Here is a 13214-nt window from a genome sequence, read left to right as displayed (position 1 = left end):
ATCCAAAATAAAAACACATTTATGTGATGAGACCCCCATCTGTGACATTAAAAATCAGCCAAGCATGACCCTCAGGCTTGAATGGATTATCATTGCTTCACTGCAGGCTGTTAGACAAGTCAACACAGAATCAGTGTGTTAAAAAGGGTAATGGGAACCTCCAGGATGTGTGAATATTCAATCATTTTATTCTATCTTGTTAGACCATGGACATTTATAAATCAGCCCATGGAAAAACAAAAAATGAAGTAAAACCATCCTTGGTTGCTGGGCTTCATAAACAACAATCATCAATCCCTACACCTGTTTCAAATTAGATTGCTAAAATAATGTATTCAGACAAACATTGCAATTTGAAAGAGTAGATTTTTAAAAATAAATTACAATGGCTATACAACTAATTTTAGTAAGAATTTCAAATAGCAAAATTAATGCACCCCATATTAGCATTGCTCAGGAAAGCACCTGGTTAAAGCCTGCTCAGAAATGCAACATCAAATTGGACGGTAGTCCAAAGTCTGCCTTCCTCCCTGGTGCCACTTAGACCTTTCTTTAGGGTTTAATAAACAAGCATTTGATGTTTTGTACAAGATTCCAGAGTTTCAGAGTTACTCTTAAGTAAATCTCCTCAAAGTGTATTTATAGTGTTAATGGCTTCTGTGTTTGCTGTTCTCTCTCACTCTCTTCAGTTGGCTATATACCTCATTTGTTACTCTATCTACCTGCCTACCTCCCTACATCTATCAATCTACCCTCTCTATCATCTATCCATCTATCTCTTCATGTATTTCTACTGCCATCATCTCCATTTACTGATCTCTTTTACCTATCTATTCATCTCTCTTTCACCAGTGATATCTTCTTCCTTTCCTTTTTATCTGTTACAGATTATCTAGTGTCTGTATCTATCTATCTATCTATCTATCTATCTATCTATCTATCTATCATATAGTTCCATCATCAGTCTATTTCTCCTTGTCACCCAGGGCTCTAGCCTCACTTTTTGACACTCCAGGCACTTTTCCCCCTTAGTCACAATTCTGGTCAATAAAGCAGGCATTACTTTTATCAGGGTAAAGGATATGTGCTCTACAGAAATCCATACATCAGACACAAGCCGGCCTTGTCTAGATGATGTCGACCACCCAAAGTGTTCTTTATTTTTAAAAAAAACACAAGGCTTAGCGAGGTAAATGTAGAGGGCAACTTTCCAGCCTCAGAAGGTCTTTTTCATATGTAAATATGAGTAACTACATGAAATCTGTGGACATCACACTGAAAATGTTTATTTTTTGGTGTTCCAGTTATCCTCTAAATAGATCTCATTAACTGCAGTCTCCATTTATTTTGCTTATACTGACTTAACCTTTGGTCATTCTGAACACTATAAATATGAGAAAAAATACTTGATAGGCTTAACATATAATATGGGTTGATTTCATTTTAAAAGCTGATAATATCTTTGGAGTGATAGCAATTTTGAATTCCATAGAATCCTATAATCAGGGGCTCTCAAATGTATATAATCATTATTTTAAAAGGCAACTTGATATCATTTGAAATAACAATGGCATTATGGAGAAAAATTAATTCTCCAACTGGATATGTGCAGTATGCAAGGTCCTAGGGAGTTCCCATTATGCTAAGTAATTCTGTCTTGTGTTTGATTCAGGTCATCAAGCTTGCCTTTGAGGAGTTTGAGCTAGAAAGAGGCTATGACACCCTAACCGTGGGCGACGCAGGAAAAGTAGGGGACACCAGGACCGTCTTGTATGTGTGAGTACATTTTCCCTTGTTTTTTTCTTTCCCAGGATGGGGAGGTGTCTGTGCAGACACAGGTGTGGACTGGAGATCCTGGTCAGACTTTCCATTCCCAATCAGAAGTTTAATAGATGCCACATGTGGCTACATTAGTGGCATCCAAATCTGATTTCACATGAGAATTAATTCAGCATTATGTCCTATTAATATCTCTGTCAATGTTTTTATTTCAAATCATTAAGAACTTGGCTAAAATTAAGAATATATTAGAAAGCAGAAAGTAGAGGTGATAAGTTTCTCAACTCAGCTCCTCCCTATCAATCTCCTTCCACTTATTCTATTATCCATGTTTGGGGAAGTACAAATATTTTCTACAGTGAGGCCATGTGTCTTCCCAAAGCCTTGCATTCTGTAGAGCTGCATACTAACTGTAGCAGAGATGGTGGGGAGAAGGGTGGGGGTATGTCTGCATGTCTGTGGACCTCCCAACCCAGAGTCCTGGGGGATTCAGAAGCAGCCCTGCCAGGTACAGCAGCAGAGTCCCTGCACTTGCTCCTCTGCAGCTGGACTCACAGAGGGGTCTGCACTCACAGAGGGGTTCTGCACTCACAGAGGGGTCTGCACTCACAGAGGGGTTCTGCACTCACAGAGGGGTCTGCACTCACAGAGGGGTCTGCACTCACAGAGGGGTCTGCACCCACAGAGGGGTCTGCACTCACAGAGGGGGCTTGCACCCCTTCACCCTGGATGCTTTCAGCCTCTTGCAGATGCAGGGCTGTGAGGCGAGTCTGGTCAGTTTTTAGCAGGCTTGTTCTTTCAGAATTAAAGCTGTGACCCCGGGGGCATCTTGACCCAGTATCTTCAGCACAACAGGAAATGTCTCAACAGCCCCTTCCTCTGCGTTTGCACCCTACACAGACAGCTTCCTGCGGGGGGCTCTGGAGACACCTAAACCAGAAATTGGTTTCATGAATGAAAGTCATTCTGCAGGATTTTCACCTTTTTTCTTTTCATCTACTTATTCATGGCTGAGGTTTTCTGTTTATTTGAGAGAAAGCTTACCCTTGATAGCTAGGAACAATGACAATAGTGGAATAGTAGTGGCTATAATGCCCACTTATTCTCTTACTTACTAGTTACATATGTGATAATTCATGTTGTAATAAAAAGTTCTGCAGCTGAATGTCTGTCCATACCTTTAAAATTAATGGGCCTGAACTCTGATGGCTCTGGGGACATTCTCTTCTTCTTTGTTGTGTCTTGGACATACTTTCCTGTCAGTACATATCTTTACCTCATGTTTTGTAACTACTACTAATAATAATTAAAGTCATGTTTCATGTTACTGGCCCATGGCCTATGATGATGATTATAATAATAACAATAGTAATCTCATGGCATTTATTGAGAACATCTTGTGTACCATGCACTGTGCTAATATATATTATCTTCTTTGGCCTTCACCTTAATCCTATAAGTTAGGGGTTAATACTGTCTTCATCATACAAGTGATGAAACCGAGGCTTAGATTTACCCCAATTTGCAAACCTGGTGTCTGCTCCAGCAGGTGTTCAGACTTAGTGATTCTGACCGTGTCTGTATTCCTTATCATTGATAACCTTTGGCTTTTCCCCATCCCTCCCATAATTTCTCCTTCCTAAGCAGCTATGCAATAAACTACTTTGTACAAATAGTCATACTGTTTCATGTGCCTTCAGGAAAAACTCTATAGATTTTCTTCCACCACAGTATATGAAGGTCCTTATTTCCTCTCACTTTTAACAAATAGTTTTTTTTTGTTTTTTTTGTTTTTTTTTTTTTTTGCTCAATGACTAGCCCCCACATTGCATTCATTATTGGATTTCTGCAGGATAAGGCCTGGACATGTTTGCAGTGTGCCATGTTGATGGCAGGCACACAGCCTGGCATGGGTGTGGAGAGGCACTTCTGGACACCAACTCAGTGCATAGTGATGGGGTCAGGGTGCCAGAGATGGAGTTTCTGGCCAGAGCTTTGCTCTTAACCATCTGTGACCTGCTCTGTACCTGTGTTTTTATGGCTACAAAATATGTATAATAAACGTTTCCTGACTGTGGTAAGGAGCAAAATGAAATAATGCCTGTGAACACACTGAAGAGCAAAGAAATACAACCCACATACAAGATAGCTTTATTATTACCATTGTGTCTAATTTAAGAAGGCGTGTCATTAAAACAAATGAGAAAAGTTTTCAACTAAATGCAAAATATAAAATATAAATGTGGCCAAGTGGTGCCATATAAAGTCCCTTAGGTCGCCATTAAAGATCTGTGGCTGCACACCCATTGTTTTCAATGCTATTTGTTGTTAGAGAGCAACAGCAAGCTATGTGTTACATTGACATAAGTGTTATTAGAACCTCCTCCCAATAGCTCAAATCTATAAATGAAAAACTAAATAGTCAACTGAATCAAAGTGAGATGCCCTTTGGGAAACATAATGTAACAAAGATCAGTTGGGCACTTAATCATTTGTAATAGAGGAAGGCAAAGCCACTGACGTATTTTCTCACACAATTACAGAAAAAGAATGAATGGGGGAATCACAGCTGGTGTCTTCAGATAAACTGGTAATGTTAGGGGATACATCAACAAACATTTTCGACTACTACTATGTCAGACCTGACATACCAGATTCCTACTATAGAATTTAAAATCTGATTGGAAATGGCAGCAATGCTCAGATGGTTATATACCAGAAAGTATATTGAATCACTGAATCTCCTGATACATATTTCAAATAAAATTTGGGTTAAGAACCCTTTCTTATGGGTGTCTGATGTATATTATATTGGGCTCAATATTTTATACATTTCCATTTTTAGGGGGGCTGAGGAATTCTATTCAGATCTTAATTTTAAGGAGAAATTCAAACACTGAGAGAGCCTAACTGGCTCATCCTAAATATAGTTTTCAAAAGCCTAATTTCTGTTAATGGCTTTTTATTTTCTCATTTCTTGACCCAAAAGGAGAAAAACTGAATATTAGGGGAACTCTTTTAATAGCTGATTCTTCCCAAGAGGTGGATGCATTTATTCAGGTTACTTTTACAGAATGGCAGACTTCAAATTAATTCACTAAGCAAATATCTCTTGAGACCTCTTCAACAATACATATTGATAACTTTCTCAAATGTAATTTGCAGAAGAACTGTATCCAGAGACATGGTTCTTCAAGCCTTTCCTCTGGCCTTTGCAGTTACTAGCAGCCAGTGCATGGGAAATGGCATTCATTTCAGGATGTTCTGAGGATTACCGACATAGATGACAGATTGTAAGTGCCCATCTGTCTAGGGGAGGGATAGTTAGTATCAGGGAAATCTGTGAGCAAGCAGTATTGCCTCTGCCTGACTACTCGTCACTACTCATCCATTAACCAGTTGGGAGACTTTGTGGCTGTTCCATCCCTAAGCCCTGTCTGACTCTTTGCAACCCCATGCACTGCAGCATGCCAGGCTTCCCTGTCCTTCACCATCTCCTGGAGCTTGCTCAAACTCATGTCCATGGAGTTGGTGATGCCATCCAGCCATCTCATCCTCTGTCGTCCCCATTTCCTCCTGCCCTCAATCTTTCTGAGCATCAGGGTCTTTTTCCAGTAAGTCAGGTCTTCACATCAGGTGGCCAAAGGATTGGAGCTTCAACTTCAGCATCTGGCCTTCCAATGAAGATTTAGGGTTGATTTCCTTTAGAATTGACTGGTTTGATCTCCTTGCAGTCCAAAGAACTCTAAGGAGTTTTCTCCAGCATCACAATTCTAAAGCATCAATTCTTGGGTGCTCAGCCTTCTTTTCAGTCCAGTTCTTACCTGTGTATATGACTGTTGGAAAAACCATAGCTTTGCCTTTGTCAGCAAAGTAATGCCTTTGTTTTTTCATACCCTATCTAGGTCTGTCATACTTTCCCTTCCAAAGAGCAATCACCTCTTAATTTCATGACTGTGGTCATTGTCTGTAGTGATTTTGGAGCCTAAGAAAATAAAATCTGTCACTGTTTCCACTTTTCCATCATCTATTTGCCATGAAGTGATTGGACCAGATACCATTAGTTTTTTGAATATCGAGTTTCAAGTCAACTTTTTCATTCGCCTCTTCCACCCTCATCAAGAGGCTCTTTAGTTCCTCTTCACTTTCTGCCACTAGAATGGTATCATCTGCATATGAGACTGTTGGTATTTCTCCCAGCAATCTTGATCCCAGCTTGAGGTTCATCCAGCCCAGCATTTCACATGATGTCTTCTGCATGTAAGTTAAATAAACAAGGTGACAATATACACCCTTGAAGTTCTCTATTCCCAATTTTGAACTGGTCTGTTGTTTCATGTCTAGTCTAACTATTGCTTCTTGTCCTGCATACAAGTTTCTCAGAAGGCGGGTCAGATGGTCTGATATTCCCATGTGTTCAAGAATTTTCCACAGTTTGTTGTGATCCACACAGTCAAAGGTTTAGCCTAGTCAGTGAAGCAGAAAGAGATATCTTCCTGGAATTCCCTTGCTTTTTCTATGATCCAGTAAATGTTGGCAATTTGGTCTCATTCTTCTTCCTCTGCTAAATCCAGCTTGCACGTCTGGAAGTTCTCAATCCAGTTACTGCTAAACTCAGCTTAAAAGATTTTGAGTATTACATTGCTAGCATGTGAAATGAGCATAATTGTATGGTAATTTGAACATTCTTTGGCATTGTCTTTCTTTGGCTTGGAATGAAAACTGACCTTTTTCAGTCCTATGGCCACTGCTAAGTTTTCCAAATTTGGTGACATATTGAGTGCATCACTTTAAAACTCCATCTTTTAGGATTTGTATTAGCTCAGCTATAATTCCATCACACCCACTAGCTTTATTCATTGTAATACTTCCTAAGGCCCACTTGACTTCACACTCCGGGATGTCTGGCTCTACCTGAGTGACCACATAATTGTGGTTATCTGGGTCATTGAGACTTTTTGTATATTTTTCTGTGGTTTCTTGCCACCTCTTCTTAATCTCTTCTGCTTCTATTAGATCCTTACCACTTCTGTCCTTTATGGTGCCTATCCTTACATGAAATGTTCCAATTTTCTTGAAGGGATTTCTAGTCTTTCCCACTCTATTGCTTGTTGTTTCAGTGACTCCATCTCTCGTGTGACTGTAACAACCTACTTCTCCTGTTGTCTGCAGGTGCTGGGTGAAGGGGCAAAATTCACTTTTTTATTAAAAGACTTCAAAACAGCTATAACAAAGCAGACACTGAAAATTGGTGTGTGTACCTATGTATTTTTGGACATTATTAGAGAAGTCAGTCACAGTACATCTCAATGCTTTGGAGAAAAGCCTGAGCAATTTATGTTAAGACTAAGCACATAATGAATTGCCAGTCCAGGTTCAATGCATGATACAGGATGCTCAGAGCTGGTGTACTGGGATGACCCAGAGTGATGGTGTGGGAGGGAGGTGGGAGGGGGGTTCAGGATGGGGAACACGTGTTTACCCATGGTGTATTCATGTTGATGTATGGCAAAACCAATACAATATTGTAAAGTAATTAGCCTCCAATTAAAATAAATAAATTTATATTAAAAAAAGAGTAAGAACATAAAGGTAGCTACCTAAATTCTCTCTAGGCAAAACCCTATATTAGATAAGAAGTTCACTCCTTAGATTCTTAGAACTCTGGAACCTCATGATCAAAACTTTTTCTTCATATAGTCTTTCTCATAATGGTGTTGACTTTGAGCATGGATTTGTACAAAATTGCAGACCAGACCCAAATCCTAAACGCTCTATTCTTCATGTGGATTCCATCCATTGCTAGTTTTCCTTCCTCCATCTCTTATGGGGGATCTTTCTTCCTTGAGTTCTTGGAGAAGTATTTATTGAAATTCAGATGTTGTAGGACACAGAGGTGGGTAAAAGTAGGCTTTGGTGGGCATGGGGAGGTGGTTTGCAGATGGAGAAGTTCAGAGACTTTCCAACTTTCAACACCACCCCGAGGAGAGTCAGAGAACCTACGTTCTCTGTTCCAACAGCCCTATCAGTGGAGAGGTAGCCAGACCCCTGGACACCTGTATTTTAGGTTTGGGATTTTACCTGTTCTGGGGTGTCTGGGAGAGAAAGCTGACCTGGGCCTTTAGGGGCCATGTCTCTGGGGAACCTTCCCATGGAGGAGGAGAAGCCATCAGCCCCAAGGAAACACAGCCCAGTGGCAGTGCCTGTGGGAGATGGAGCTAAGCCTGTCCCAGCCCATTTGGGGTCCAGATTTGGGGTCCAGACTCAGGGTCCAGCCTGAATCCTATCCCAGATGTTCTGACAGCTACAGCTACAGCATTGACTCATTGCAGCAGTTTTCTCTAAGAAGGTGGAAATGCATGCCCTCCTTGCTGCACAGTTATCCTGCAGAGCTAAGGATCTCTTCGCCAGGATTCATCAGTCAACTCTAGAACCCAGGAGCTGCCACTATTGATACTTAGCCTGCACGAGAGCCCATACTCCATGGCAAGAGGAACCACTGCAGTGAGAAGCCCACACTGCAACTAGACAGTAAGCCCCCATAGCCCCACAGCACCACTAAAAGTAAATAAATAAAAATTAAAGCAAACAAACAAAAAAACACGAGGGGCATGCACCTCAAGGGCAGCAAGCGTGGCTCCCCATCTCGTGCTGACTTTGCAACCCAAAAGCATTCAAGTGCAAAATGAAACAGCTAATGAAAAATTGTTTGAGAAAGGCTAAAAGTATGGAGCAAAGAGATGTGATTATATTGCTGTAGTTATTATCTCTGCCTTAAAGTAATGAATTATGTGGTGCTCAGAACTGCCTTTGGATGTGAAATTTACTAACAGGAAGAAGAAAGAGATCTGGACTGTCATTCACTGAATCTGTCTGGACCCTCAGTCTTGTGACCTCGAAATTCTATACCCTGGCCTCCAGGATTGTTAGACAGGAAATCCGCTGACACACCCAGGAGTGTTTATAAGCAATGAGTCACTTCTCTCTGGCTGTTTTCAAGATTTTGGTCTTCATCTTTGGTTTTCAAAAGTTTAATTAAATGTGTCCTAACGTGGATTCATTTGAGTTTATCCTGTTTGAGGCTCACATGGTTTCTTAGAACTGTAGGTTATATGTTTCCCCAGATTTGGGGTGCTTCCAGCAATTGTTGCTTTAAATTCTCTTTCAGTCCCACTCTCTTTTCTCTCCTTGTGGGATTGGGATGATGAGATGCTGGACCTTTGGATTTTGTCCACAGGTTGCTAGTGTTCTGTTCACTTTGCTTCCACTCCGACTTCTCTCTGGGGTCAGTGAAGGGGATCCTGTCATCCTTTCTCGAGTTCTCGTGTCACTGTGCATCTCCATTCTGTCTACTATAAGCCCGTCCAGCTACTTTTATTTTATTGTCTATTATTGTATTTTTTACTACTGTATTTTTCACTCCTATGATTTCCAGTTGGGTCTTTTTAAGAGCTTCTCTTTCTTTGCTGGAATATTCTGTTTTTCATTTGATTGCAGAGAGTTTGTAAATGATTGAAGGATTTACACAATGGCTGCTTTAAAATCCTTGTCAGGTAATCTCAACAGCTGATTCATTTCAGATGTTGTCCGTTGTTTGTCTTTTCTCATTCAAGTTGTCGTTTTCTCAGCTCTTAATGTGATGAGCAGACCCTGGCTGTTTTGTCAATCGTGTTGTGATGTACTAGAAATTACATAAACCTCTTATTTCAGCAGACAGTCTCCCTGGTTAGACTTAATATGCAGCTCTTGGCCAACATGTGCAGGCTGGGTTCCAGTGATGGGCTCATTATCAGGGCCTGTAAGGCAGCGGTCCCCAACGTTTTTGGCCCCAGGGACAGGTTTTTGTGGAAGACAAGTATTCCATGGACCAGGATGGGGGACATCTTGGGGGTAACTCTACACATTGCATTTATTGCTCACTTTATTTTGTCATCATTAAATGAATTCCACCCCAGATCAGCAGACGTTAGGCCCCGGAGGCTGAGGACCCCTGCTCTATGGCATTGCCCTGCTCCACTTGGTTGGCTGGTGCCCGTGGAGCTCACACTAGGCGCTGCCCCTTCCTCCAGCTCATGCCTTGTCCCCTCCACCCGTGTCTCCGTCTCTGGGAGGGGAGGAGGGGAGTCTCAGTCTCAGGAGCCCAGGCCCTTGCGGAGGGGAAGGCTGGCCCTGGACACCTGTGGTTACCAGGCCCGTCACCATCCCCCACACAGGTGGTGCTGGTCCACCCGACATCACGAGAGGGACACCAGCTGCATCCTCGAGGGCGGAGCTTGCCTGTGCAAGAGTCAAAGTCAACGAAAAGCTTGCTCTAATTTCACGTCGGTGCCAGTGGGGAGATTTTAACAACTTCAGCATATGTACTGTCGATTCCCAGGTTTAACTTCATGTATAATAGTAATAAAATATCTGTTCTATAAGACCAGAGCCTAAAGTGACTTTCCAAAGTCAACTTGAAGTAAAAGCAGAGTCCTGGCACTCTCCCACTTCCGGCCTCTGTTCTGCTGCTGGACTGGGCTCAGTCACTCAGTCGTGTCCAATTCCTTGCGGCCCCATGCACTGTAGCCTGCCAGGCTCCTATATCCATGGGATTATCCCCGCAAGAATACCGGAGTCGTTGACATTTCCTCTTCCTGTTCTGGTACATATCGTGTAAATAGATGCGTTGCCTGTAGGTCCCCTGTGTGAGGAGCCAGTGGGATGCTGTGGGTTGGAGAACCTGGAACTCTGATCAGGGCTGCCTTCAGGCGGATTTGCCCTCAGGAGCTGGTCAGAAAGGCTCTTAATGATGTGCCCCCTGTCCCTCCTGAAAGAGACCAGTCCTGAATGTCCATTGGAAGCACTGATGCTGAAGCTGAGACTCCAGTACTTTGGCCACCTGACGCGAAGAACTGACTCATGTGAAAAGACCATGATGTGGGGAAAGACTGAAGTGGGAGGAGAAGAGGATGACAGAGGATGAGATGGTCAGATGACATCACCGACTCGATGGACATGAGTTTGAGTAAACTCTGGGAGTTGGTGATGGACAGGGAGGCCTGGCGTACTGCAGTCCATGGGGTCGCAAAGAGTCAAACACGACTGAGTGACTGAACTGAAATGAACTGAACCTCAGAGTACAAACGTATGGTTCCAAGACCCCCTCTTCCTCGTTTGTTTAATGAGGATGTCAGCTTATGATAAGCTCTGCCTTCTTTTCTGAGAATTTGTATTAGGGCATCTCTGACTCTCCCTGAAGGCATTTTACTCCATCCCAGAGGGAGGGAGTGAGGTACTTGTCAGATGCTACAAAAACCACACACTGTGTCTTAGCTTCTCCCTATTTATCTCTGGCACATTGTATCAACCCAATCAAGGCAAACAGTCAGCTACAATGTATATTCTAAATTGGTCTGTATTTCCTATACTTTATCCAGATATTCTGAAATTTATTGATGTTAAAAAACTGCAAAAGCTTCAAAACAGGTCAGTTTTAGGCCGGGTTGTAACTTGTAACGTTTACTTGTAAAGGTTCCCGATTCCTTTCAGGTACCTGGCAGTAGATTGCAGGTGTGATGTGTCCCAGTGTTACTTTGCATCAGATTCATGTTCTCATAGCTTTGTGGCATGCTCAGAGTTTTGTTTTGGTTTGTAATTTTTATTATTTTTCATTTAGTTAGTGTTGGCTGCGCTGGGTCCCCGTTGCTGCACACAAGCTTTCTCTGGTTTCTGCGGCCTGGGGCTCCTCTCTAGCTGTGGTGTGCGGGCTTCTCATTGCAGTGGCTTCCCTTTGTTGAGCACAGGCTCTAGGCGCGTGGGCTCAGTAGGTGCAGTACTTGGGCTTAGTTGCCCTGCAGCTATGAATCTTCCCTGACCAGGGATTGAACCCATGTCTCCTAGACCTTAAGGAAGTTAGCTCAGATTTATTTTTTTAATCTCTAGGTTTGAGAAAATTATTTCTTTAATGAATATACAGTAAAATAGACTTCTTTGGAGCACAGATCTATAAATATAAATAAACCAGCAAAGTCAGGATACAAAAGGGGCTTGCCACCTCTCAAAACTGTGCTGTCTCTCTGCAGCCACACCTTCTCCCACCTTGCATCTTGACCCCCTGATTTGTTCTCCCTCATTAAACTTTGTCTTCTTGAGAATATCACATAAATAGAATTATACGCTCTGTGTTCTTTGAGACTGCAAGTGGGGATGTGAAATGGTACAGCCTTTCTGGAAAACAGGTTGACAGTTTCATATAGTTAAATATTTATTTATCATATAATCCTGCAATCCCACTCTGAGGTGGGATTTATCATAAAGAAATAAAATTTGCCATGCATGAATAGAGTTAACTCTATTCCTAATTGCCAAACTGTGAACAAGATAAATGTCCTTGGATAGGTAAGTAAATAAACATACCTTGGTCTTACAAGGAAGTTCTATTCATCAGTATCAAACAAACTACAAATTCCACATGACATGGGAATTGTATGGTGCTGTGCTGAGTGAACGGAGAAGGCAATGGCACCCCAGTCCAGTACTCTTGCCTGGAAAATCCCACGGACAGAGGAGCCTGGTGGGCTGTAGTCCATGGGGTCGCTAAGAGTTGGACACGACTGAGCGACTTCACTTTCACTTTTCACTTTCATGCATTGGAGAAGGAAATGGCAACCCACTCCAGTGTTCTTGCCTGGAGAATCCCAGGGATGGGGGAGCCTGGTGGGCTGCCGTCTATGGGGTTGTACAGAGTCAGACACGACTAAAGCGACTTAGCAGCAGCAGCAGCAGTGCTGAGTGAAAATTGTCAGTTTGAGTTTATACTTCCTTTCCAGAAAACATGTTTCATGTATTAACATATGAGGGTAGAAATGCTGACTCCTTAAACTTGGGCCAAAAAGACCTGTTTAGAAATGAGAGGACTTTCATATACACTGTAATATTAGCAGCAAACAGAGCATCATGAAATTATTGCCACATGTGTTAGTTGACTCTTTGTGGCTCCATGGCCTGTAGGCTATCAACTTCCTTTGTCTGCGGAACTATCCAGGCAAGAATACTGGAATGGGTAGCTATTCCCTTCTCCAAGGGATCTTTCCAACCCAGGGATTGAACCTGGGTCTCCTGCCTTGCAGGCAGGTTCTTTACCATCTGAGCCACCAGAGAAGTCCTTTATTGTCTCATGAGAATGTTACTGACTCAGCTGTGTCCAATTCTTTGCAACTTGTGGACTGTAGCCCACCAGGGCCCAGGTTTCTCTGTCCATGGAATTCTCCAGGCAAGAATACTGCAATGGGTTGTCATTCCCTTTTCCAGGGGATCTTCCCGACTCACGGATAGAACCCAGGTCTCCCACATTACAGACATATTGTTTACCATCTGAGCCATCAGTGAAATTTAAAGAACAATGACTCCTTTTCATGTGAAAGAATTTAGCTGTTCTCTTGATAGCATTGCACTCT

At 42.3% G+C, this 13214-nt stretch overlaps 1 protein-coding gene across 1 annotated transcript in view; it reads left to right on the top strand.

The window, feature by feature from the left end:
- CSMD1 (CUB and Sushi multiple domains 1) overlaps positions 1 to 13214 on the top strand; it is a 2078553-nt gene that overhangs the window by 1585730 nt on the left and 479609 nt on the right. The window contains exon 11 of the mRNA XM_040243208.1: positions 1673 to 1776. Within this exon, the coding sequence (XP_040099142.1) occupies positions 1673 to 1776 (104 nt within the window). The remainder of the gene's footprint in view (positions 1 to 1672; positions 1777 to 13214) is intronic.

Source organism: Oryx dammah, unplaced genomic scaffold (genome assembly GCF_014754425.2).
Source record: "Oryx dammah isolate SB20612 unplaced genomic scaffold, SCBI_Odam_1.1 HiC_scaffold_7, whole genome shotgun sequence".
Taxonomy (NCBI): domain Eukaryota; kingdom Metazoa; phylum Chordata; class Mammalia; order Artiodactyla; family Bovidae; genus Oryx; species Oryx dammah.
Note: the sequence above shows the minus strand (reverse complement) of the source record. Positions and strands in the feature narration are given on the sequence as shown.